Genomic DNA, 25,963 nt, shown 5'->3' with positions numbered 1-25,963 from the left:
TGACGCCTGGTCAGGCCCAGTTATCTTGTGGGTAAGAATGAACTACATCGTACACTAAATGACTCTGGGACTGAACTTGACAAGTTTCGAAAACGTACAATGTACCGCAACATTCTAAATACCAGAAAATGGATTGACACCCGTGCGTTAGGGTTTAGGCGCCAATTTGAAAAAAAAAAAAGAAAAGGCAGCTTGGCCTTTTTTTTTATCTTAAGTGATCAAATTGTTACCGCAATGTGAAAGAAAATAGACTTTCCAATTAATACTTTATCAGCCTAAACTGATTTTTTTTTCTCTCTTCAGCGCGCCTTCACTATGTGCAGTGCAACCGTAGTTACCCCTAGTTCGTATGTTAAGCTCGAGATGGAACTGTTAAAATAAAAAAAAAATCACAGTTACGCGGCAAACGACGGTAAATGCGCAAGCGCATTTACCCGTTGTTCGAATTTTAATTCATAGCGGCGCTGTTATAAACAAAGCTTGACATCTTAAGCGCCAGGGGAGAACTTTCTTTACCTTGTTGCTAGAGTAAGAGAAGGGCAGGCTTCTGGTTCCGATGGTAACGTTGTTGGGCACTTGCGAAACACCGGCGACGATAACTAAATCCACTACAGGTTTCTCTTCGAAGCCACTTTTCATGGGTGATACAGAAGTCACCACCTGTCGGGACATTTGTCATGTACAGCTGGTTAGTGCTGTCTGTATGAACGGAAGCTCAGTGAACGCTTACCTTTTGTGCCCAGTTTGTAGAAAAATTGAACAGGTTGTATTTTCCTTTTTCTATGGTATCTGAAACAACGATTCAGAAAAATTCTGCCTTTAGATATACGTTCTTACTTTCTTGAGAAATATATAGCAGTTTATTAGTAAAGCAGTGTGAAGAAGCGATGTACCGATGTGATTCGCGTAGATATCTTCTAAAAATATACATAATTCTTTTGTATGCACATTTCTAATTCGTGATGAGATCATATAGTCTGAATTGTCGGTTCTCTCTTACTCGGTGTTTCTAAAGAAACGTATTTAGTAACGGTCAAAGTATAGTCTATACTTTTAGTAGCAGGAGCTTTCTTTTGGTTTTGATTCTTTCTCGTTTAGACAGCAGTGAAAAAAAATTAACCGACGATTACGACACTCCCTAATGCGAAATTTGAGCGCAGCTGTATACGTGTTTTCATTTCGCGATATATTGGCTGGCAAGGACAATCTGTCTCGTGCGGCACGTTGCAAACGGAGCGACGTGTTCCGCGACAGCCTCGCTAATCGTTACGCGCGGGCGCGATTCACAACAGCCACTGCAGACAGACCTCCGCTCATGCAGCGCTTTGTTTCTATACAGATGACGCGCGCTACTCTGGCGCGACCTCGTAGCAATCTTCTCCGCAAAGCCCATCGTGCGCGGCACTACGCTCTTCTTCTCACGCTTTCGCCGCACCGTTTTCGTCATCGCGCTGTCTTCGCTATCGCATTCTTTCACCCGCGCTCCGCGTTTGCCTTTTCATCCTTTTTCTGTGCTCGTTCGCTCCTTTACGCGACGCCAACGAGCCCAGCAGGTACGGGCGCCTAATAGTTCCGCTCTAAAAATGTTCCGCCCACCATTACGTCACCTTTTAACGCGTCCTGTAGATGACCTGTGCAATAACGGCTTTATCGAATAAAAATAAAAAAAGCTAGTGGACTTTCCTTATATGTCGGACTTCGAGTCTGCATCTAGAGGAGTGCGTCTTTCACACGACTGTGAAGAAAACCTACCATCTGAAGGTCAGCGCTTGCAACGGAAGAACGACACATAACTGTAGCGCTTCTATGTGTTGCGTTTATGCCCTGTATTTCACCTTGTTTGCGTTCGGTAGTGAACACGTAAAGGCCTTGCGCAAACATCGAACCCACTTAAAACGGCCCCGCTTGAAGCGAACTTCGCCATTCACGAACAGCTTCAGAAGTCTTACTTGTAGCATACGAGGGACGTTTCCGTAGAAGCAGTTTATGGCTGTATATAAATCTTCGCAGACTTACAGTGTCAGATTAAAACAAAAACTACGTCATCGCCCGACATGTAGAACATGTCGGGCGAGGTCCATGGCCATGCAGTCGTCGTTCCCGTCGAACTAACGGGCTGATTGTATACATGGGCTTGTATAAAGTAATACTATTCCAATCTGTTTTTATTCCAAATCGGCCATTAGCCATCCGTGTTAGGTCAGAATGGCTCGGACTCTGCCCATAGTGGCTGGACCCTGATTATTCGACCTATTACGGTGGGCTAATGGCCGATTTGGAATAGTATTACGTTATACTGGCCTTGCTTTAGACTGTTAGCTTTTACGGTTGGCGAGACAAGCAGGAAGAAATCCAATTTATTTGAAATGTTGGTTAGTTTGTGTACTCTTAGTTCATTGAAGTGCGTTTTGTCTCTGATGCTATAAGCCTGCACCCCCTCGCGAGATACATACAATTCTGGCAACGTTCTAATATGCTGTACGAGCTCACCTAGAGAGTCCCCGTCATCCCAGAAGAGTTCTCCTTTTGCAGTGCCATCCTTGTCAAGTGCGACAAGCAAGAACAAAGGCTTCTGCCGCCTGCAAAGCGCACCACAATTAGTGAGACGCCACTTTAGAAGATGAAGTCCCTTTTAAGAGGCTTCGATGAATAACGCTGTGTAGTGTAATTAGTGTGGTATGTATAAAGTATATTTATATCAACTATAAAGCTAACCACTCACTTGGGTACTTTAGAAGAAACTTCTATATAGTACCCCCATCACCTTAAAATCTTCTCTACACCACTTGCATTCTTCCGCCACATGAATACGCATCATTAATCTGGGATCCCTGCGGCACTACACTGATAAACAAACTTGGAGTGCAGAACCGTTCCATTCCCTTCATCTTATCCAATTATAGCCGCACAGCCAGTGTTATCATGATGAAGTCAAAGCTTAACCTTCCAGAGCCTGTAATTCGGCATAAAGTATCCGGGCTCACTCTTTGGGAACAGTTTGTTAAATCCCCTCCTTTCATAATGGAATCATTTTTGACCACCTACAGAAAGTTTATGTTCATCGTTGCAGAACTGTGACCTATTCACATTAATTTTTACCTCGAACCACCTCCGAATGGAATCAGCTGACAGCAGCAGCTACTGCTATCACGGATACCTCGCGCTTTAAGAGTTTTTTCAATAACATACTTACCATTGCTTGATTGTGCTCTTTAATTTTTACTTAATTTGTTCTTCTGGGCTAGCTTGTTTGTTTGTTTTTACATGTATATCCTGAATTTATATTGCTACATTTTTCTGTTTCCTTTTGTTTTTGTCGTTTTATTGCAGCTGTACGTTTTTGCATAAGTTTGCTGATTGTTCATGCTGCTTATTATTATTGTATCAACTGTTTTCTAATTTTGGTCTATAATATGCCACTCCCCTCTGTAATGTGCAAACCCCGAGGTTAAAATAAATAAGTAAATAAAGGAATAAATAAACAAATAAATATGATCATATCAAAAAAGTCACAGTATCGCTCGAAAGGCGATACTGTGACATCGATTGCGATAGCAAATTAGTAGACAGCTATACGAAGCAAGATTAGTAGCTTTATCGGCCGTAGGAACTTGTAAACATTCGCTTACTAACTAAATTAACAAGCATGGTGTTCACGCGCGCACAAGCAAACATTAACACATCGCACCAGATGACCGCGGTAACTCGCTTTCAAAACGCTGGAGTGAGGAAGCGCGGCAGCAGCAGCAAGCGAATTGACCTTCGTGCTGCCTCTCGCTTTAACGTGAACTAAGCGGCGAGAACACAGAGCACAGGAAGCTATTATCCCTCGGTGCACCTAGACTCTGTACTCATCGCCGATGGCTTTGAAGATAGGGCCCGCGCGGCCGTGTCATACGCAGCAGCCGCCGGAGTAAAACGCGCCCCTCCCCCTCACTCCCTTCCACCCGATGCCTTGCGTGCGACTGAAGATGGCACGCTTCATCCCCGCTTTCCGCGCGCACGTTAAAGAACCCCAGGTAGTCCAAATTATTCCCAAGTTCGCCACTACCGCGCGCCTCATAATCAGATCGTGGTTTTGGAACGTAAAACCACATAGTTAAATTTTTTTCCCCTTGCGCGCGCGAGATTGATCTGCCATCGCGGCTCACCTTCGTACGCTTTCGCTGACACACGTATACAACATACGGGGCGCGGCGACGATGTTATCGCCCTCGGACTTTATACGGAACATCACGGCGACGACGACGGTGAAGACGACGGTGGAAATGCGCCTGGAGGGTCGATATAATTGCTACCACAATAAATGTATCTACGAGTTGCCGCTTCACACGTAAGAAGCTGAGCTCCCTCGGCGTCCCGTATAGACGAGACAACCTCAAGTTTCCGTACGCGACACCAGCGCCGATTGTTCCCCTTGCGGAAAGATTCCAACGTCTCGGGTCGCCTCCGTTCCCGTCGGAGCAACCACATGGCCGTTTGCGTTGGAGTGCGTGCTGTCGGTGTTTGTGTTTACACTTCGGCAAGCGTGGCCTCGTCATCCCGCAAGCTTCGTAAATAGCATTTTTATGTCACTGAGTGCCACAACAGCCTCTAGAACACGAAGACCACTGAGACCAGCCCCTGAAACTGCTTATTTCAGAGAAATTCAGAGCTGAGCCTAGCGCCGTGCTGTACACCAGTCAAATCGTGCATCTCTTTGCTCGCGTGCCTTCGTTTCATACATGTCTTGCGATAAATGGAGTGACCCTTACGTACGCAGCGATAAAGTTTAGTAAGCTTCGTACTTACGTGCGCGTTCACGCAATGCTGGCCTCTTCCGGGAAGAAGCGCGCTGCAAGACCAGCCGATGAGAAACATTGCCGTGGTCAATTATGGGTATTGTGGAAATACAGTAAAAGCAATAGCATGTTTTGGTAGCAATTTAAATGGCGAATATTAAGGGTATTTTCTGAAAACTCTACCCGTGGTCTCGCAAGACCACGGGTAGAGCCTGTGAGGCGACCGCGTGACAGAAATTCGACTGTAGTAATTTACTCAATTGACAATTGCTCACTGTTTGTCTTAAATCAGTTAAAACACTTAATTGCACATTTGCGATCATCTGTAAGTCATTATTATAATAAATCGCTCTAAAGCTCTCCGAGACTTGCACGCGCAGATCTCGGAGGCCATAATTGCGATATCAGTTCGATGTAACTTGCGTGGAGGAATTCGCTTTGCGAAGGAAGTCTTTTTCCTTCCTCCGTGGTAGCTTGATGCGGCGGCGTCTTTTCGCGCGCGGGCGGAGGAAGGCGGGTAGAGTGCGCACCGTCTTCGCACGTGCGCAAGTGAGGAGAGCGGCGAAATGTTAGTACACATCTCCTCTCCTACTATACGGCTGCGGCCGCGCGGCCGCGCGCAGACTCTCTTGGAGGTAATCGATGGGTTCCAATTCTAGGCGACTCGATATAGCTGATGGCTTCATGTGTGCCGTGTTCTCGCGCGCCAGTGTCGCATTGAAGCGAGAGGCAGCACGAAGAGGAGAATTCACCCGCCGCTGGCGCCGCTGTTCATTACGCCAGCGTTCTGAGAGTGAGTGCCCGCGGTCATCGAGTGGGATGTCTTCGTGTTTGCATGTTCGCACGTCACAAGGTGCATGTTAATTTAGTTAGTACGCGAATGTTTGCAGAAGTGTATGCAGCTGATAAATCTACTAACCCGACTTCGTATAACTTTCTTGTAACTAATGATTCGCCTTTCAGGCGAAACCGCGACTTTTTAAACATTGGGGGCACTTCTGAAGGCGCGCAGTAGCGCCGGCTAGCCGAGGTTGTGAGGTCTATAAGCTTTCCTCCGGCTAGAGTGTAGTAGCACTCTGGCGGCTCGCTCAATGCCTTTTTACCCAAAATTAAAATACCGCCTTTATATGGGCGTCTGAGATGTTCTTACTGATCCTCTGTAGTCGTGGCGCTCGTCGCCACGGCGATGATGTGTCCTCCGCGAACGAGGATGTTCATCTGGTCTTTCAGAGCAGCGGGGAAAGTAATGCGGGTACCGCTGTCGACTTTCACTGTGATTCCGGAGTGCAGATCGTACCAAAGCCCGGCGGGCACATAGGCGTTGACTTCGGTTTGTCCCTGCGCAGAAGTGCCAGGAAAATCGGGTAATGAGTCGTGCAAATGTACGACGAAGCAGCACACCTACTTGTATTCATATTTAAACATACCTTTTATAGGCATTCAAGATTATTTTTTTTAACAAAACAGAGCTCTAAAGATGAAGCTTTTGTGGATGGCGTCGTTGCAATCGCGACGGCGCTGTGGGCTCTCAAGAAGACGGACCACAAAAGAACGACGCATGACTCAAACTTCCTCTGAGTGTACGCAACGAGCTCCGGCAGCGCTCTATGCAATGGCTTTCTGCGTCCACTCATGTTTGTTTTGTCTTCCTGGAGGCTTTATGCTATTAGCCTAAACGGACACCAACGAAGCCTGATTATCAATTATAGATGGGTTGATTTTCGTAAAACATCGTTGAAGCTTAAAATTGAAAAGTTTCCGGCTGTGTAACCTCTTTATCAAAGTGCTTTTCTGTTCTTTTCTGCGAGTATCCATGCGACAATAACGTACAATTCGAGGCTTAAGCAGTTCCATTTAAGAAGGTATCGAAGATGGAAATCATTGGATCATGTAGGGAGTAAACAATGCTTTTCTTTTCTTTTTCTTTTTGCCTGCACGTGGAGTATTTCAGCACATACACGATCGCAAAGAGTTTCCCATTCGCACTCCCAACGTAATCCTCGCCGCGTTAGCTTGCGCTCAGGCGCCTGCACTTCTTACATTGTGCCGATAGCTGCGTGCACAGATGGCCACAATGTTGCTCCCCGGATCCTGACTGTAAGCACTGGTTCTAACCATGGATGTTAGCCGGATTCGGTAGCTTCCAGCCGCCGCGTGGTTCAGCCTCTTCGGTGCGTTACCGACTGTTCATCGGCTCCTGTTGTACTTATCCCGTTCTATTCTCCCTATATTTTCATCGGCTGTCTTTAAGTAGTTAAAAACGTGGGCGAGTTATCTACTTTACTGTGAATTCTATCTGTTTTTTTTTTTTTGCTTCCAACTACAAACCTATTTCATGAATGCTTCGAAATCTCTATATGTTTTGCTAGTTGCCATTACTCTTGCCATCCCTGAATATTTAGAACGGAGAGCGTTCGACTTCGTAAGAGAAAAAAAATTCATTGTTGTGGCACGTGATCATCAACGCGACTTCTGGTGTTGCAAGAGAAAAAAAATGAGTCTTGAAATTTTTATGGCATCGTGCTGATGCGCGTACTGTGCTCGCTGGTATTAAAACAGATTAATATGGAACCCGCTACTTACCTGGTACAGTGCCGGATTGAACAGAAAGGCTGATCCCCACATGAACTGCTCGTCGATGTCGTAAGTGTTGGGGTCGTCCGGGAATCTGCACGCAACCGAATATCCAACGCGTGACAACTGCGCTCAAAATTTTCTCTAAGCTCGGCATAATAACTAGTGCTGCGAAGCTGTAACCACATGCATCAAGGCAACCGCAACGTACAAAATCTGTGTCCCCTCAAGGAAAAACAGCAGCCGGCGTCCCTCCGGGCACGTCTTTCTTTAGTGAATATCTAACAATATTTGGTTTATTAAGAAGGGGGGCCGACAGGTCGAGTAGCATATGGTATAAAAGTTACAAACAAGGATGAAGTGCCTCAGAAAGTCTCGCCTACACTCGTTTCGATAGGCAAGTCTATGTTTGGTTCGTTAGAAAATAAACGACGGCGCGAAGCCTGTTGATCTTTTTGAACCGCATTAATTATTGGCAGCCTCTTTAATCTATGAAATGGAAAGCGCGTGTGTTAGTAACACATGTTGTGCAGCAAAAAAAAAAGAAAAAAAGAAAATTCCATGCGACTGGGAATGAAAAGCACGTTAAAAAAGAAATAAAAAACAGCTAGATTTACGTGCTTCTTTGTAATACATATAATCATGCTCGTGCACGTGTCTAAATCGGTGTAAAAAAACAGATTCACAAAGGTTTTAGTTGTGTCTGTTCTTTTCCATGATCTACTCAAATTAAGCAGCGTTATGAAGTGTACAGGTTTTAACGCGATAGCGTTAAGGGGGTCGGTGTCGGTGACGGCGTCAGCGTCCGCGGCTGACAAAACCATCCTGAACCACCCCGACTACGCAGGCCCTCCGCGTGGCGCAGAGGCGTTAGTGAACTAATTGGATTTCTCAAAGTAAAATTCGGCAGGAAAATTGTAAAGTACGACTTAACCACAACCTACAGACATTATAGCGTTGGATTGCAATTTGAGTATACGAGAAAAGATAATTCTATTACAAGGAAACTCAAACACAAACCCCTTTTCCAGCATTTCTGCCATTCATACAGCGTCGCGCCCGGGTAGGTTACTTGCAAAAACACCATGCAGATGGCGCTCGCGTCCTCGGCAGCGTAAAACGGCAGCGGCGCGCAGAGGCGAAGGTGTAGAAAAAAAATCTGCAGTTGCCGGGAAGCCTGACAAGCATTCAGGGATCTTTGAATGATATTGCGTTCGACTCTGAAGGCGAAGCTTGAGCGTCCTCCAAATGTTTAATAGGACGTTTGATAATCTGGCGCTCTCGTGTAATTTTTTTTTTACTGTGTCTTCTGTGAAAGTCCTCTTTACAATACCTACTTGTAAACTCAAGCCGAGAGCTACAGTCTTTAAGTTACATTGGCCACGAGTTTGTCGCCTGAGTTCCACAATATTCTGGGTTAGGAGGCGACCGTTTGTTAGGAGGTTTGTTAGGAGGCGACCGTTAGGAGGCGACCGTAGGAGGTGGGCTTTTCCAACCAGTACTTTTAATAAACTGTTGGTTAGCGGTGGTAATCTAGGGAGCTTTTATAACGTGTTAATAGAATCGTTATTATTTTCGTTGTTAATTGGTCGTGCCGATGAGGCCGAACTGCGAAAACACCCGTGTACTTATATTTAGTTGCACGTTAAAGAACCCCAATTGGTCCAAATTATTCCGGAGTCCCCCACTACGGCGTGCCTCATAATCAGATCGTGGTTTTGGCAAGTAAAACCCTATGATTAAATTTTAATTAAATGTTCGTGCAAGCCACCCCAGGACACACTGCATCCAAACCGACGAAGAAGACATCAAATTATAATTGGAATTTGGCTAATAGCGAGTCTTTTAACAGTTAGTACAGTTGTGATAGATAATTTTGTATCTTAATTCATGAATGGCATTCGAACAGCCGAGCGATGAATAAGTGCAATGAACTGCAATGAATTCTAACTACAGCAGCAGCAGACCTTGGAGCGGTTCGTATCATCAAAATGAAAGCGTTCTACCATATTTTGCTCACTCAAAGAAAAGGGGCCGGGCGACCGTCTCTCCATAGACATGGCTCCTGTAGAACAGCGTATACAGGTAAGGGATCAACAAATAGCGGGTGGCCAAGTTCTCTGATGCAGCTTTGATCACAGTTTCGCCGAGGCTGAAAGGGTCTTGGTCCTGCGAATAAAGAAATTTCGCTCATAGTTGACAGCATCAAATACGCACGTGTGCACACATTTATTTTAAACAGAGGAGCCAAGCCTTTACGCAAAGTTTTCGTGCAGGCACCCAAATCTATACGAATTACAGTGCCAGTGCGAAAAGAGTAGCAGCGTGTTTAGAGAACGTCGCGCTTCCAGACATCTAAAACCGAACGCAGAAATTAGTGCACGTTGTATAAAAAGAACATTATGGCAGATCCAACGCGCTTGTTAGAATTTACGCTAAAGAAAGCTTTCTTTGAAAGTTTCAATTAAAGGCTGTATGCTAAGAGACACACGGCGCTTGCACATTTATTTTATGTCCAAGCACGCGCAATAAAACGCTTACGTTCTTCAATCTTACAGTTGTTGTGTCACGCTTAGCGTTAACGCGCACGTAGCTGTTCACCTTCGGCACCGCATTTTGCAACATACTATAATTAGGCGCCCGTTCTGCAAGACGCTGAGACCGCGGCCACGCGACCCACGTGACCAACAGGACCGTGAATTCGAAAAAAAAGAGAACTTGGACCGTTATTTTTTGTTGTAATAATCAACCTATAGTAACGAGATCAACAAACGTGGAGTTCCTTAGGAATACATTATCAATGTAAACAATTTAGTGCCTTTCTTGAGGGTGCCTTTAAGTATCGCTGGCTGTGGCCTCGTCCTGGTGACCATGAAGCTGCGGGCGGATCTAAGGCTGCAACGGCACATGCTGACGGGAGCATAAGCGCGAAAACGCCTGCGCATTGAGATTTTCATGAATTGAACCTAGTGTATCCTGGTGTATTAAAGTAATCAGGCGCGCGTCACTGATGCGTCTGTCACAAACAGGGTGCTTCAGCGAACTTTCTCAAAAATTTCTGACAGTTGCCTGCGGCACAGCACAATTCTAGTTCATGAGCTGGTCTACTCGAAGAGGAGGACATTACTTGCACAACAAAATGAAATGCATAATCGACTAAGTAGCAAAAATCACTTTGAAGTTTTTAACTAATTACCTTATGGCCCATATTGCAATTAGCAAGTTCTAGCCGTGGAGTTCGCAAGGCGTATCTACTTGTAACGAATTCTCAGGATGGCACCAGTTTCGAGATATTAATTCCCGAACTTTGCGGAGAAATGCGTTGGCGTTCCAGTTACTTTCGTGCTTCAATGCATAAAACGACGTTTTGTCAAGAAAGTAAGAGAGGCAGCGCGTGGGTGACGCGTGGTTGCGATTCACAGCAGCCGCCGCAGACAGACCTCCGCTCATGCAGCGCTTTGTTTCCATATCGACGATGCGCGCTACTCTGGCGCCATATATCGTACCCGACGTCAACGCACAGCCCGTCTTGTTCGGCACTACGTTTTTTATTGCGATAGCAATTATATGGACACTTAAACTGGATTTCTGCCCTCGGCGTCGCCGGCGTCGTCGCCGTCGCCGTCGCCGTGAGGTTCCGTATAGATAACATCATCGCCGCGCGCCGTATGCTCGAGCGGTAGCGCGCGGGGGACGCACGCTATCACGAAAAGCGAACGCACGGCGGAAAGCAAACGCGACCGTTGCGCGTGGGGGTATGGGAGGGAGGGAGGGAGGCGGGGCGACGTTGCGCTCCGGCACCAAAGGCCTATCTTGCAACCGGGCGCAAGGGGAACTTCCCACTCAATCTCCCACGCGCAAGCAAGGAAGCGGGACGGCAGCGCCGGAGGGAGCGGGGGGGGGGGGGGGGGGGGGCACTTCTACTCTGCCAACAACCGCGCTCGTCGCTCGCCGGCCGCACTGTCTCTTATCTCCACACGGCTCTGACCTTGTCTATGCGCTGTGCATTAGCCGCTCAGTTTCCGTTGCAGCGATAGACCGCACGTACCTTCGCCCGCTGCGACGTATATGCGCTTGCTGCCAGCGTTTTGACAGTCGTTGTCTGCGGTCATTCAGTGTGATCTATTTATGTTTGCTTGTGCGCGCTCACACCACGCTTGTTCATTCAGTTAGTAGTAGTCGGGCCACATTTTCCAACGCACGCTACACATGCAATGCTGCCCGGATCGGCAGTGTAGCAAAGTAACCTACCATGCAGCAAAGTGCTGGTAGGTTACCAGATTATAAACTGCGTACACGCGAAACTTTAGTCTTTACGCGAGTAACTTAAGTAGGACTTTAGTCCCATCTAATGTCCCTATATTAGAAAAGTACCGCCATCCTTTGACCAACGCCGCTTCTGAGAGAGAAGCGGCGTTGATCAAAGGATGGCGGTACTTTTCTAATAGAGGGACTTAGTCCCATCTAAAGTCCCTTTATTAGAAAAGTACCGCCATCCTTTGATCAACGCCGCTTCTCTCTCTCCTGTATCTCCGATTGGACGATGATATTGACTGTTCCTTCTCTCCTCTATTCCAACTCTCAACCCCCATCCCCCCCTGTGCAACGCGGTTGAGGTGTCCTATATTGAGAGACAGTTATCGCGTTGCACTTAACCCAACTTTTCACCCCCTTTCTACAATCTCCACGCGCGCGCTCTGACTTTTTTATGTTCTTTTCTTTTTCCGCCTCAGAGCCGTGTTGAAAGTCACTCCGGTGACGATGGCGACGCGCGCCCGACCTGAAAGCCTCAACGTGGACTTCCTAGGGTCGCCACCGTCGACTTGCTTTCGCATGCAAAAATCAAAGAAAAAAGCAAGCGCTTTAGGAGAGGAGACGGCGGAGGAAAGAGTACATGGCGGTACTTTTACTATATAGGGACTTTAGATGGGACTAAAGCCCCTCTATATAGCGCACTTCTACTCTGCCAACAACCGCGCTCGTCGCTCGCTCGCACCGTCGCTTATCTCCACACGGCTCTGACCTTTATGCGCCGTGCATTCGCCGCTCAGTTTCCGTTGAAGCGATGGACCGCACGTAACTTCGCCCGTTGCTGCGGCGTATGCGCTTGCTGCCAGCGTTTTGACAGTCGTTGTCTGCAGTCATTCAGTGTGATCTATTCATGTTTGTTTGTGCGCGCTCACACCACGTTTGTTCAATCAGTTAGTAATAGTCGGGCCACATTTTCCAACGCACGCTACACATGCAATGCTGCCCGGGTCGGCAGTGCAGCGCTACAGGTGTGTCCCTTCGCACGCGCTGCCCACGGGAAGCGCTTCTCATCAACACCACCGTTTCACACGCGCCTTCTCGTGGTCATCGAGTCTCTCTTCATGTCGGTCTACTTACGCCGCAGCACACCTCCTTACTTAATCAGCTCATGTTTACTACAATTCATATTGCTACCAAAGCCGCTCACCTTACTTCGTGTCACATTGCTGTGTTGCTATCGCATTCATTGCTTCGCCCTTAGGGCGAAACTGTGACATTTTTTTTTTCTCACGCTTTCGTTTCACCAACGATGAGAGCGGCCCTTCGTCGCTGGGAAGTCGTGCCACCAGTGTTAGCGGCGACAACACCCAAGGGAGCGTCACATCGAGCCTTACTCGTAGCCGCTCGCCATCGCCCTTTGGAGGAGCAGTGGTCCCCGTCACACACGCCGCAGCAGCTGATGCTGCGGACGAGCGTAGCCGTCCCTGTATAACTGAGGGGCTGCTTTGGGACGTGCATTTAATTTAATTTATAATACGCGCAACGGAATCATCCGATAGTGTTGGAATCTATAGTGGCCCTATGCGTTAAAACAAATTACCCTTGTTCTCTTTTGTCGCTAAGAGTTTTTTGAGAATCCAGAAGGAGAACAAGCGCATGGTAACCTTTTTAGTTGAATACATTCAAGCTCCGAATGCTGCACAGAAGGGAATGGGTTTCAAATATACAATACAAGAACAAAACGATTCCGCTGATAACAATGCCAATAATGTTCAACTGCAGCCTTATATTGCCATTGCATTGGTTGTTTCGGGGATGGTAGGTACGCCGGTGGTTAAATTTGTTACCCGGTTAGAGAACAAAAGAGTCATGGAACAAGTTCTTATTAGAGAATGGTACGAATGTTTTGTGGTGGGATAGGTTCTATTCAATGCATAGGATGACTATGAAAGAAGGTCATGTTTTAATTATGCATTGTTATAAATTAGATTTTATGAAATTTATAAATAAATATTTGTACGACTGTTTACTGCATAAGAAAAGACGTGGGAGGCCCAAAACCTCTTTAACAAATCATGCACTAGATGTACAGTCATCCGATTCTTGGATAGTCCCCGGGGCCGGCCAGTGAGCGCCTTCTAACGACATGAAGCGACCAGTTGAGCAGCAACTTGTAGATCTCTTGCTGGTATATCTTGCTCTTGCTGATTGCGTCGGTTCGTGCCGTTAGAAGGTGTTGATCGGCTGGCCATTTGATGCTCGCGCGGGACTGTTAAAGAATCGGGCGACTGTACGTGCACATAGTAGGAAGAAATGAAACGTTCCCTGCCATTATGGACGGATTACAAAGTACCTTTATAAAGAAGTGAAGAACGTGTCTCTCGTAAAACTTCCTGCATTGCAATTGTGAAAACTTACAATTCCATCGTCGGTGTTGTGATTCCTGGAAAATGGGTAAAAGGCTCCCAGCGTGTGCCAGCGGGCGCACAGCTCGACAGTTGTGTTCCCGTTGAAACCGCATATGTCTGCCCCAATGAGTGGCATTCCGTACATGCCAAAGCTCAGAATATCTGAAAGCCGAATGCAAAAATATTTTTTTACAAGACGCCAGCTAGTATCTGCGAAAATAACACACTCTTAGGTTACGGCATTGTCATATTTATAACAAAGACCGCGATATCTTAATAATGCTTACGAATCAGATTGGATTCGATATACTAAAACCATCTAGCCATATTGCGAAGGTGAAATAATAACGGGCTTTTAGCGTATATTAATTTACGTATAGTCGCGACATTTGCACATACGCAAACTTCCACATGCTCTCACTCTCATGGCATAAAATTCTGTACAGTGTGCTATTTTTTGGCCATCCAACACACAATCGGAAGACGTTGCTCCTACTCGGTCTGTCTCGGTAGGCAGCCACTGGCACCTCTGTTTGACTGTAAATATCGTTTTAGGCCATCTGTGCTCATCTTTGTTTCTTAAGCATCCCGCACTTTGAAATCGCCAGCTCGAAATGAAACCGATGATCGCGTGATTGTATGTTATTGATAGAGCAAACGCGACGTCTTCCGTCGCGCGAAAGGCAGTGGGGGACGGGAGGAAGGGAGGGGAGGCAACGTTTAGCTGCGGCACCAAATGCGCATTTATATAAAAAGGTTGCGAGGCGAGACGGTGGTAAAGACTTCCGACGCTCCTCGACGAGTTTCCCGTTCTCATCTCGTCGAAGACCTCCGAGCCGCCCCCAGAGGCCCTGGCAACAGTCAGCAACGCCGCGCGCGTTCGGTGCGAACGCGGGAAAAACGGCGACGGCGTCGACAACAGTTCTGCGCGTTGCATGTCCAATTTTATACAGCTGATAAAACTACTCTCCTTAGCTCTCTACTAAGTTGCTATCGCAATTGATGCTTCGCCTTTCGGGTGAAACTGCGACATTTTGTAGCGTTAGCTACACTGGCCTAGCCAAGCCCGTTTCGCGCGGCACATCAAGAGCCGTGCTGCGCATGCGCAAGGATCAGTGATGTCACACGGCTTGGGCACCGGAGCCACCGAAGCCGGCACCTCTCGCGCACTCCGCTGCCGCCGCACGCGACTCACCGCCGCCGGTCTGCGCATTCCAGAGGAGTGACGTCGTAGCCGTGGTAGACGCACTGGCGCCGGCGCGCGCTCGCTGTGCAGTCGCCGTCTGACACTGCGCTGGAGCCGCTGCGCTTCTGACTGGCGTTTGCCAGTGTGGTATAGCCATGGAGAAGGAGAGCGCAAATGCTGCTCAACAGCGCAGAAGAACGGAGAAGCTTGACTCATCGGATCCCGAAGTAGTTGCCTGACAATTTGCGGTTGAGCGTAGGAGGAATGAACAGAAGAAGGCTATATACATGTGTCACATAATACGTATACCGCGTGTGTGTCATTGGAGCCGCAGTAAGCATGACAATCAAGCTAATCCTTGACAATCTAGACAACCAGGAAAGCTAAGAATAATCAGCTGAACCTTTGCTAACGCTACGTATATCCTGGCATAGCCGAGCTAAGCCACTGCAACATTTTTATTGGCACGTTTAATACTGAGTAATACGTGCCGCTGGGCCAGATTATTCGTGGTTCAAATTTAGGAATGCTCTTTTCATTGGCCCTTCCATGTGTTTGTTCAGTGACCAAACTTCAACCATATCGCCATTGCGACATGTCATGCAAGATTATTAGGGTACTGCTTAAGAAGAGGTCTCGTGCTTCTGGAAGTCCTCACGTTGTTCGGAGCTGCCAAGCTATTCCACGGCCAAGTCAAGCGAATCTGCAAGATCTTGAAGTCTCAGCTAGCGCGTTACGGCCCGTGTAAGAAGCTGGTGTAAGACGCTGTGGCCTCTCCGCCTTACCTTCAACGCGTTTCGAGCGCGCTGCCCAAAGCGGTGGCAAGTCAAGTTCAAGTCGAGGAGCGTTTATGAATACGGGGGGTATACTCTCTCAGCAGTCATGTGATGGCGTCGGCAAACGCGGTGCACGTTCCGGCATGTGTAAATGGCTGCGTAAGACGCTGTGGCCGCTCCCCCTTACTAGAGAGTACTGCACGTTTCTAACGCGTTTGTGCTAGCGTCCCCTTAAGCGGGAGATCCGATGATTCCCTCCGGAGCTTCGCCCACTCATCATCATTCACCCCGTGGATATGCTGTGATTTTTTTCTCAGACTGGTTACACACTACTACTACGACGACGACGACGGGGACGAACGGGTGCCGCTATAAGGAGCTTCGCCCCTAAAAAAAGGTTTTAACCCCTGGTGCAACAAGCATTCTTTTAACGCGTTTCAAGACATCTTTTCCTGGGCCTACACAGTATAATTCACGTTGCAATGGCACTGGAAAAAAACACATAAACGAGGTCTTTATACAGTTTCTTACGTGACACCTCGGTCAAGTATTGCAAAGAAAAGCGTACCGATAAGAAACGGAAAGATGTAACTACTACTTTTAGATATCCCCGTACTGGTCCTTGCTCACACACCGAAGACACAACAAATTCCGGTAACACTTTACCCAGCCTTAGTTGAATCATAGTTCTGAGAAACGTGTCATCTACATCTCGGAGAAAAACAAATCGGCTGACGAGTTGACTAGGCTATACAGCCACTTTGCTCAGCGTGCATTTATGCGCACTATATGATTGCGTTCGAGCGTCGTCGTCTTCGTCCACAGCTGGCGCGTTCGTACGCTCGTGCTCTGCGAGGTGGATTTTATTCGAGAGAGGAAGATAAAAGTGCAGCACTGTAACTGTCTCTCGATTAGAGGCCACCTCAACAGTACTGCACGAGGAAGGGATAATGGGAATTAAACAGTGAGGAGTGAAAAAAAGCCTCTGCGAGGTGAAGCGAGGTTAAGGAGTTTTGCGCGCTAAGAGAGAGAGAGAGAGGCATTCACGGAGCGGGTCTCCTGGAACGCGGTGTCGGTGTTGCAAGCTGCGCTATGCAACGCGCAGTGACGGCCGTAAGTCCGAGACGTGCGAAAAGAAATTATCCTCACCATGAGTAATAAAACGAAATGTTCGCGCGCACTTCGCGGCTACGATCGCCCAGCTTCGCTGTTTCAAGCGTTGCGCGGCCGAGTGCAAGGTTTTGTTACATGCATTACTGAAACTGGATGGCTGAGGCACCGCTTCAAGCTTTTCGTCAACTGCCTAGATGTGTACATACTACAGGTGGCACCTGTACTGTTGTTTGCATCATTGTCTTATACAGCGTTAAGCAGAATTTAAAATGTGCAATACTCACTGGGAATGCTGAGTTTCATATCCTCCCACGAAGAGCTGATGTCTCCAGACCAGTGGCCCGACCACACAGATTGTCCTGGTGATGTCGCCCGGGAAATGATAAAGGGTCGTTTCTGGCGGACCTGAACGAGGGCTCTATGCACGACAAAAAGAAAATACTACAGCTCGCCATTCGCATAGCCAGATTCCAGAAGTGACGCAGTATCGATGAAAAATTTTGGGCAGGTGTAATATGTCATTTAGTTGGAGATTTAGTGCACTGCTGAATAATACGTTTGTACTTTTCTTGCCCGCCGCTTAATCAAACCTACACAGAACCCCTAAACGCTACCACACAATGCGGCCATTTTTCTAATTTGCTAACTAACTTTCCTTACGCAGACAAGGAAGATTCGATGTAACCTATTGTCAAAGGCTTGCGTCTCATATAATTGTATACTGCAGTCGTTTTGCATTTACTCTCTATTAACATACTTGTACGTCGCTCTGGCCTCCAACTGGGAGTAGATGTTGTGGACATTGTAGTGGGACGAGATGTAGTGACGGTCACTCATGCAAAGGGTCTTTGCACACAGCTTCTCTCCGCCTGGAACGTACGGCGGCTGTTCTTCTTTCTGGTTCGGAGGGCAGCCGTCCTTGTGACCATCGTAGAAATTGGATGGTTCATTCATGTCCTGCATGATAAGGAAGCGACCGTCGCCGTTTTTCACGCCTTTTGATATCGGCCTTATAGTGATTCACTGCCTCGTCGTCAGAATAATCTTCATAGCAGGTTCCCTCGTTCTGACACATGCAGGACCGTTATGTCTAATGTAAAAAGGACCGCACAAACTAGCTTTCTACTAACACTTATTGTTCTCTTTCGCTCCACAGGGGTTGCCTTTGTTTATTTTATTATCTTTAATAAGATCTCTCTCTCTCTCTTTCACAATTTTGCTACACAAGTGAGTGCACGTACAAGAACCGAATGGTAAAGCTTCTGGTTCACGCCATATTCAGTGGAGAAAATAAGTCATGTGATGATTTGATGTTTCAGCTTGTTGAAGTTTCAGCGCACCTCCTTTAGAAATATTCTCAAAAGATTACGTCGGGAATGTTGAAGCTTATAGGCGTGCCTGTCTGTGTGTTTCTGTCCAGCACGCTACCGTGAATTATTACATCCATATGTTAGTGTAAAGTTTTCTAGCTGATGAAACCAGTAAACTCATACGATTTAGAAGCGTAAACTGCACCGTTTTCCCCGTAGGGGTGAGTGACTGTTGATACAAGATTCTATGGCGAAAACTGTATTTTTGCCGTGAAGTGAATCATTTGTCATACATAACTCAAGTTTACATTGCTCTTTGCACAGAATATCGCATAAAACCACCCCAGGCACTGAATTTACCAGCAGCGCGTCAAGTCAACGATATATTTCACACGCTGTCGCTGTGATAGCAAATAAATGACTCGGGGCAAAAAGAGAACTATACAAAACGAGCGCTCACTCTGGGTGGTAGTCCGGCCTAAGGTGTTCAAGAAACGTATAGATTTTGTACGTGCCAGTACAAAGCAGTTTAAACAACAGACTGCTTTCGGAACGGTTTTTGCAAGTGAACGGTTTTCCAACCAACGGAGTGCGATCTTAGTTGATAAATTTCCCAGTCTTTTCCCGGCCTTTTCCTCTCTCACATGCGAAATTTTTGCGTGCTTTAGTTCCTTCAGTTCCAGCATCCACACGCAGCAAGAGCGCATGTGTATGCCGAGTCAATCGGCGCGCGCAAGACAACCGAGTAGTTAACGGTGCCAGTCGGCCTTTGATTGTCCACCGTCAGAACATCGCGAACGGATGCATGCGGAAAATGCAGGGCTCTCATTGAAGTAGTGGCGCTTCCGTAGTGCCATCACGCAGGGGACACCCGATTATGAAGTGCAGTACTATGCTACAAGGATCTACCATAGATTACACTGAAACACCGAATAGTCAGCTGCTGAATCGGGTTATTCTAGGGGAAGAGTCACACTCAGCTATAATCTTCTCGAGCAGCGAAAGAAATGTACTTTGCCTTATCTTTCAACTGAGAGAGAAAGTGAGTGGAATACTCACAATCCAGGCGCCATCGAAAGGGATCTGATTGTGAAACCTGGCGAACTGCTTCATCCAGTAGGCCGTCGCATTGGGGTGGCTGAAGTCGGGGAACACGCTGCTCTTGTCATTCCAAACCTGTCGAGTAGAGAATGCGGGGTGATGCTAGAGCAGCTGCCGTTATATAGATGAAAGCCTAACGTTTGTTTAAAACAACGTTTTCAAGCCACCTCGCTTATCTTAAATACAACTTGAAGGTGCATAAAATAATACTGAACAAAACTTTCATTGCCATCACAACCGCGTCACTTTACACTTTAAAGCTAGGTTAATGGTCAGCGTCAGGATTAAAATTAGGCTTTGCGACTAACCGTCCATTGCAATGCAGTTGGCGAGTTTGACGGCAGGGCCGCTATCTTGTACGTGTTTGAAAAGCCGACGTTCGGTTTCGCCTCACGCGATTGGCCTAGGCTAGCCTAGGCCGCGGTGTTGGCGCGGCCTGGACAATCCCGTGAGACGAAACCGAACGTCGGCTTTTCGAACGCGTACAAGATAGCGGCCCAGCACGCGGGTGACGGTGGAATCTAAGCTCACAACGCCTTCCATTGCTTGACTTGGCAGCCAAGCTTGAGGAGCTTGTGTAACCTAAACATATATATCCATTAGACACATTTACTATTTGCGCGTTAGTCGGAAACAATGTGCGCCTTGCAATATTGTGCAAAAATTACTGCGTTAAAAGCCAGCGATGAAGCTAGCGCTCGAATTCTAGACTAAGTGGTTTGTTTGTCTTTAGAAGAGAAGCGTCGCTCTACGATACCGGATGAAGTATGTGGACTGTCAGTGAATGAAACAATATTAGGCCGCTAATGCAGTATGTATTCGCTTGATGAGCTGAAGACTAGGGCCAGCCGCTTTACTAAACAAGAACGTTTCTCTTTGAGCAGATTGATAGGAGAAAGAAAAGTGTATACAGTTCATGCAAGGCTAGCTTCTTATTCTTTCCAGAAATTATATCAAGAAAGGTGTGGCAGCTACATACTTTGCATTTTTGTGCTTTAACGGCCTTCGTCTCGCAGTGAAAGTGCGAGAAGGCTTTTGATGCTTCTGGAGATAATGATTATACCAATAATGGTTATGCCTAATACTATTACTCTGAAGACGTTCTCAATTAGCAATCAGTGACTTATTAAAGGCGGAACTATGAACAGAGATGACAAATAAGCTAAACTGCAATTTTTACAGGCTTATCTCATATAAATAAATAAATAAATAAATAAATAAATAAATAAATAAATAAATAAATAAATAAATAAATAAATAAATAAATAAATAAATAAATAAATAAATAAATAAATAAATAAATAAATAAATAAATAAATAAATAAACCACAAAAATGAAGGCAATCGCCATTCAGTGTGAGGCGATTCATAAAGGTGTATAAATATTCAAAGCTTTAGAATAAGGAATTCTCTCGGCTGTCCAAGTAAACCGTAACTCTCGTAGTGTCTCGTAGCACGCCTTCGCTAAAGAATTCAGCTAAATGGATTTCATTTGGTGCATGATTGCCTTGAGAACTGTGAAATAAGTTTGACTATGCCATTAGTAGCTCGATTAGAACATTTTCACTAACTATCTTTGTCTTCGGGAATGATGATGATGATATGTAGGTTTTCTGGAACAAGTGCGAAGTTTGACGAAAGAGCGCCATGATTAATCTAAATACTTTGTAGTGTTGAAAAATACAATCTAGTGTAAGATTATTTTGCAAATACTTAGTACATAAGCTGTACTAAAGAATGCTGTAAATGATTATGGTAGACATGGGGGTATGGTCAGTGCATGATTATTGTGTCTTCGTGAATGAAATAATGGTGAATAGCGTTTGCATTGTGAAATAACACTGTTTGGCTGCGAGTTGCAAGTTTTTAAAAAGATTAGTTTCAACACACTGAACAATATACACAATTATTTTAGCTTGTTCGTAGATGCACAATCCAAGTTTTATTCGGAGCTGTTTTTTTTTTTCAGCCTTAGAGGAGTGCATCGAGCTGGCTAAACGCTTGACTAAGTCGCCGTACTGGTACCTTTCCGTAAACAATGCCCCCGGTGATATTTTTGACGAAGATATCCATGACAAGCCCATCATCGTAAGGAGGGTAGCTGCCGGGTGCTTCAGAACCGCTCACTGCAGGATCCTGTGGGACATAGGGAGGTTTTGGATATACAAGTGTCTGAAACCATCAATCTTAAAAAAAATATGACTTTACACGGGCAATTATTGTAGGTGCTCGTAAAACCACTTGCCACGATGACGACGTAGTGGCGGCCAGAAGCGTGGAGTTCACTGATGAATTCCGGAAGCCCTTCGAAATTGACCTTGTCGTAAGTGAAGTCATTACTTCTTTTCATGTAGTCAATGTCGTTCCATTGGGTGTCCTTGATGTCGCAAAGAGAAAGAAGAGCACTTCTGTGTAGAGTTTACGTCACAATGTATTGCGTGTCCTTTTACATAAATACTTGTGCATTTAAAGAAAGAATGATTGTATGGTGACATTATGTGTGAGTGGAGGCAGAAATTGCACTGCACAAGCTCTGTAAGCTTTTAAAGTTTCCCAATCGGCATGAACTTGAAGTAAAGACACTCATCTCTAAGAGCCTTAGTGATGTACTAGGGTGGAAAGCGAAACTATGCAAACTCGCGCTATCACCGATATTACAGTGATACCCGCTCGTGAAAGTATACTTATACTGTAACATCTCTTAAGCACACACCTGCAAGCGCACAGAGCGAGAAAACAATAGATACACCTGTCATTGTCCATTCCTGCCTTTCCTTTTGATCACAAGCACGTCTATGAACGCGTAGCCTTACAAATTAAATGTTTTCGTGTGCGTCCTTTTGTTGGAAGTTATTTCTCAGGCCTTCGAGTCCGCCCTTCAAAAAAAAAAAAGGCGAAAGCTTGCACAAGGCCACGCAAAGCTCAAACACAGCGAAGCTGGCCGATTGATTGCGTCTCCTGGTTGTAGCTAGGTTGAACTTGGCTATGTCGAGGTTTAAACTTGGTTGTAGCTAGGCCTATACTCGTGTACGTCATATGTGCTAGTACTGGAATTAAAGGCTGCGGTAGTACTGGAAAGGTGCACCGCGCCATCACGCCACCGCCGCGCTATCGCCGCCACCACAGCTGGTATGACGCCATGCTCCCCCGCACCGTCGCGCTACCGCCGCGCACCTTTCCAGTACTACCGCAGCATTTCAAGTACTAACAGAGATGACGTACACGAGTATAGGCCTAGCTATAACTAAGTTTAAACCTCTACATAGCCAAGTTCAACCTAGATACAGCCAAGAGATGCAATCAATCGGCCAGTTTCGCTGTGTCTTGAGCTTTGCGCGGCCTAGTGCAAGCTCTCGCATTTTTTTTTCTCCTGGCTCAGCACGCCGCGGAGAGAAGAGAGGTGGGGGTCGGGAAGGGATGGAGCTGGCGAGGAGGAGACCTGCGTGCGCATGCGCCACGCCGCCCGCCTGGGTGACGCCGCCCTCCTGGTTGTCATGGCTACGGCGCGGCAGTTTCTTGATACGAACCACACATTACGGCTGGCTTAAACAGCTTCGCTGTTAAAAGATTTTATCACAATCATGTCACCTGGGCTACAGAGTTCAGTCGTCACACTAAAGGACTGGATCCTTCCAAGAGGGACCCCTGAACACCGCAAAGATATATATGACAGCTTGCTGCCCTAATAAGGAGCGAAACAATTCGCCTAACTTAGGCACCTCACCGGGAAAACCACTGGGGTTGCCTTTTAATATATGCACATACGCGTATGTATTTTTTTAATTTAATGAACGTCTTTCTCTATCAATCGTGTCACACACATCGCACGTTACCAAGCGCTCATGCAAAACAGCTCAGAGGTGAAGAAACCGCAACATCTTCGATGAACGTTTTGGTCCCTTTAGATGTTGCTATAGTGCTAGCGAAAGAATGACAAAAAGTTGTCGCAGTTTCACCTGAAAGGCGAAGCATCAATTGCGATAGCAAATTTGTATAGAGCTATACGGAGTAATGATAGCAGCTTTATCAGCTGTATAAACTTGGACATGCAGCAGCACCGGTGATCTCCAGTAAGTCGCCCAGTCTCGCCGCACTAAATCGAACGATTGACTTCCACCAATGACACGCGCCATATGTGACGTCTTCCTATTTTATAACACGCCCTTCATTATAATTCACCATCTCCCGCTTAAGGGGACGCTAGCACAAACGCTTTAGAAACGTGCAGTACTCTCTAGTAAGGGGGAGAGGCCACAGCGTCTTACGCAGCCGTTTACACATGCCGGAACGTGCACCGCGTTTGCCGACGCCATCACATGACTGCTGAGAGAGTATAACCCCGTATTCATAAACGCTCCTCGACTTGAACTTGACTTGCCACCGCCTTCAACGCGTTTCGAACGCGCTGCCCAGGCGGTGGCAAGTCAAGTTCAAGTCGAGGAGCGCTATGATACGGGGGTAGGCGGAGCTATGCACCATCTCCCGCTTAAGGGGACGCAGCACAACGCTTAGGAAACGTGCAGTACTCTCTAGTAAGGGGGAGAGGCCACAGCGTCTTACGCAGCCGTTTACACATGCCGGAACGTGCACCGCGTTTGCCGACGCCATCACATGACTGCTGAGAGAGTATAACCCGTATTCATAAACGCTCCTCGACTTGAACTTGACTTGCCACCGCCTTCAACGCGTTTCGAACGCGCTGCCCAAGGCGGTGGCAAGTCAAGTTCAAGTCGAGGAGCGCTTATGAATACGGGGGTAAGGCGGAGCTAGGCCACAGCGTCTTACACCAGCTTCTTACACAGGCCGTAACGCGCTAGCACAAACGCGTTAGAAACGCGCAGTCTTTCGTTAATGTTGGGTATTTATTGTCATCGTGGTGCGTGTGTCCATGTGCGCTTCGTGGCGTAGTGGTTAGCGCCGCGCGTTCGGAAGCGAGGGGTCCCTGGTTCGATTCCGCGCTACGGACACAACTTTCGGAATTTTTTTTTTCTCATAAAAGTAGACGTGGCTACCTACTACGACGACTACTACTACTACTACAGAGGAGGGACAGACCCACACCCTAAGGAGCTTCGCCCCTAAAACATATCAGGCCTGCGCGGCACACGCAGCACAGTCACAGCGTAAGCTAGACGAGCGTTTCGACAGTACTACCTAGTAACTTGAGTGCATGCGTCAGGAACGCGCTTGGGACGCCGTCGCGCGTGCAAGCCGACGCGTTCCATGGCCGATGGCTAGCGCCGTTCGGCCCAGCCAAGCGGCCGACAATGCAACTACGGCTGTCACATACGCTCCCATTGCAACGCGCCTGGCGCGGCCTGCTTGGGACGCCGTCGCGCGTGCAAGCCGACGCATTCCATCGCCGATGGCTAGCGCCTTTCCCGCTCTCGGATAGCAATTAAGGGCTTGTGTGGCTTTCTTCTTTAAATTACATGCAGGCGTTTTGCCAGTTAAGACATGGCTTTCTGATAAGGGATTCTTCGTTCCGTGGGGTGACCACTGCTTCTTGTGCCGCAAACCTGAAACGATTGAACATGTGTTCATGGAATGCTGCAATGGCGTGTTCTTCTGGGATGTCCTGCAAAGGACCTTAAAGAAGGATTTCCTTTTGGATGCACAGGGAATAAGGTACCTAATGGCTGATAACGAGGATGGTTTTCCATATTATATTACTATGTTAATGGCTCTGCATAGTATTCGGACGTCACGCATGGCTGTTCGCCATGAAGACGTTGATGCTCGCCCTGCAACAGAGTACTTTCGCGAGTCTCTCATTTCATTTCTCGAAATGGAAAAAGTAAAAAGTGTGTACCCGATTGGGTGCCCCGTATGGAATGCTTGTTGCACATGAAACAGTTCTAAAATTATGAATTTGTCACTACGTGTTTGACCGTTATACCAATGTAATAATAAAAAAAAAAAAGTGGCGCAGTGGTAGAGTATCCGCCTCCCACGCAGCGGGCCTGGGTTCGATCCCGGCGGAGAGCAGGTACTTTTTTTCGCATGCGATAGCGGCTACGGGGCGGCGGCGGCGGCACCATCGCGACCCGAAACGGCTATTGGAATCAGCCCATAACAGCTTACGCTGTAAAAACCTGTCACAGGGAGAACGCTGGTCGTGTTGCGCTCCACCATTATTTAGGTAATGCTCTACCAATTACCCCAACAGTCAAGATATGCTCCCTTTAGACGTTCGAAGGAAAAACACAATCTTGGTAAATACCAGAGGAACTCCGGCCTTGATGTTCATCTCCATGATGTACCGAGTCCGGTTAAGCGTTTTGTAGCCGAAGCGGCACAGGTGAAAGCCCAGGCCCCAGTAGGGAGGCATTGCGGGCATGCCCACGACGTGCTGCATCTGGCTGACCACGTTGGCGGCCGTCGGGCCAGCGAGCACGAACAAGTCCAGCACGCCGCCCAGTGCGCGGAACGTGACCGCAGGCGTGGGCTGCAGCACCACCTC

The 25,963-nt window shown here is 47.1% G+C and overlaps 1 protein-coding gene across 1 annotated transcript in view; it reads right to left on the bottom strand.

Moving 5' to 3' along the window:
- The window catches only part of LOC119449654 (lysosomal alpha-glucosidase), a 39,163-nt gene that overhangs the window by 458 nt on the left and 12,742 nt on the right, over positions 1 to 25,963 (bottom strand). Inside the window, exons 7-19 of the mRNA XM_037712875.2 lie at positions 25,724 to 25,962; positions 21,746 to 21,877; positions 21,526 to 21,636; positions 19,459 to 19,575; positions 17,847 to 18,046; positions 17,374 to 17,507; positions 14,025 to 14,176; positions 9,376 to 9,524; positions 7,365 to 7,449; positions 5,932 to 6,119; positions 2,491 to 2,579; positions 731 to 789; positions 517 to 660 (exon numbers count right to left, since the gene is read on the bottom strand). Of these exons, the coding sequence (XP_037568803.1) occupies positions 517 to 660; positions 731 to 789; positions 2,491 to 2,579; positions 5,932 to 6,119; positions 7,365 to 7,449; positions 9,376 to 9,524; positions 14,025 to 14,176; positions 17,374 to 17,507; positions 17,847 to 18,046; positions 19,459 to 19,575; positions 21,526 to 21,636; positions 21,746 to 21,877; positions 25,724 to 25,962 (1,799 nt within the window). The remainder of the gene's footprint in view (positions 1 to 516; positions 661 to 730; positions 790 to 2,490; positions 2,580 to 5,931; positions 6,120 to 7,364; positions 7,450 to 9,375; positions 9,525 to 14,024; positions 14,177 to 17,373; positions 17,508 to 17,846; positions 18,047 to 19,458; positions 19,576 to 21,525; positions 21,637 to 21,745; positions 21,878 to 25,723; position 25,963) is intronic.

Source organism: Dermacentor silvarum, chromosome 4 (assembly GCF_013339745.2).
Source record: "Dermacentor silvarum isolate Dsil-2018 chromosome 4, BIME_Dsil_1.4, whole genome shotgun sequence".
NCBI lineage: Eukaryota > Metazoa > Arthropoda > Arachnida > Ixodida > Ixodidae > Dermacentor > Dermacentor silvarum.
The sequence above is the reverse complement of the archived record's forward strand: the minus strand, read 5'-3'. Positions and strand labels throughout refer to the sequence as shown.